We start from the raw sequence: 1,142 nt of genomic DNA, 5'->3' as shown, positions 1-1,142 counted from the left end.
TTTTTTTTTTTTTTTTGCAATGGAGTCTCGCTCTGCCACCCAGGCTGGAGTGCAGTGATATAATCTTGGCTCACTACAACCTCCACCTCCTGGGTTCAAGCAATACTCCTGCCTCAGCTGTCCAAGTAGCTGGGATTACAGGCACTCACCACCATGCCCGGCTAATTTTTTGTATTTTTAGTAGAGACAAGGTTTATGTTGTCCAGGCTGGTCTTGAACTCCGACCTCAGGTGATCCACCCGCCCCAGCCTCCCAAAGTGTTAGGATTACAGGCATGAGCCACAGCGCCCGGCCCCTTTTTTAACTCTTAAAGAAACACACTGGATTGTATCCAAAGGAAAGTTGATGAAAATATTACAACCCACCTGGTTTTTGTTTGTTTTAATGAAGGAACTAGAAGATCTTCTGCCGTCTAGACCAGAAGTTCCTAACGTAATTGGAGAAACAGAGGAGGTAGAGCTTCAGGAATTTGATAGCACTCGAGGCTCAGGAGGTGGTCAGAGGCGTGAAGCCTATAATGATAGCTCTGATGAAGAAAGCAGCAGCCATCATGGACCTGGAGTGCAGTGTGCCCATCAGTAAACTTGGCAGACAAATTGCACCGGTGGATTTTCTTTCCACATTTGCCTGATTTGTTCTCAGCGATCCAGCTGGAGTGTCTTACCAATCCAGATGAACTGAGGGACATCTGTTGGTCTACGTGTAACTTTTAAAATTGGTATAGTATCTACAGAGTGTATAATTTAAACTAACCACAAGGCTTTACATCTTCATTTCGACTGTTCCATAGCAGAATAAAGCACTTGAAAGGAAACAAGACTCCCTTTCACACATGGATTATAACTTTCAATCCTGGTATCTGTGCTTGATTTTTATCAGTTTTGTGTAGATTTTTATGTTTCATATTTTAAATTTAAATCCCACATTGTAAAGTTTGTACAATTTGTCCTAAAGCTTTGTGTTTGGCTGCACCTGCATAAGCTGCTACAAATAGAATAAAGAATTTCATAGCCTGTATCTATCATTTTAGATGCATGGAAAAAATGGGCTTTGCACACAATGGGTTTGGAGCTGACTGGGAACAATGGAAAAAATTACATTAGCTGTGGTTGTAAAGGTTTTTTGTTTTTGTTTGTTTTTTT

At 41.2% G+C, this 1,142-nt stretch overlaps 1 protein-coding gene across 1 annotated transcript in view; it reads left to right on the top strand.

The window, feature by feature from the left end:
• Positions 1–1,027, top strand: part of DNAJA2 (DnaJ heat shock protein family (Hsp40) member A2) — an 18,506-nt gene extending 17,479 nt beyond the window's left edge. The window contains exon 9 of the mRNA XM_032255624.1: positions 391–1,027. Coding sequence (XP_032111515.1) covers positions 391–582 — 192 coding nt within the window. The 3' untranslated portion in view covers positions 583–1,027. The remainder of the gene's footprint in view (positions 1–390) is intronic.
• Positions 1,028–1,142: the final 115 nt, after the last annotated feature.

This window comes from Sapajus apella, unplaced genomic scaffold (assembly GCF_009761245.1).
Source record: "Sapajus apella isolate SASKATOON/1434 unplaced genomic scaffold, GSC_monkey_1.0 scaffold90, whole genome shotgun sequence".
NCBI lineage: Eukaryota > Metazoa > Chordata > Mammalia > Primates > Cebidae > Sapajus > Sapajus apella.
This window is presented reverse-complemented; position numbering and strand designations above follow the sequence as displayed.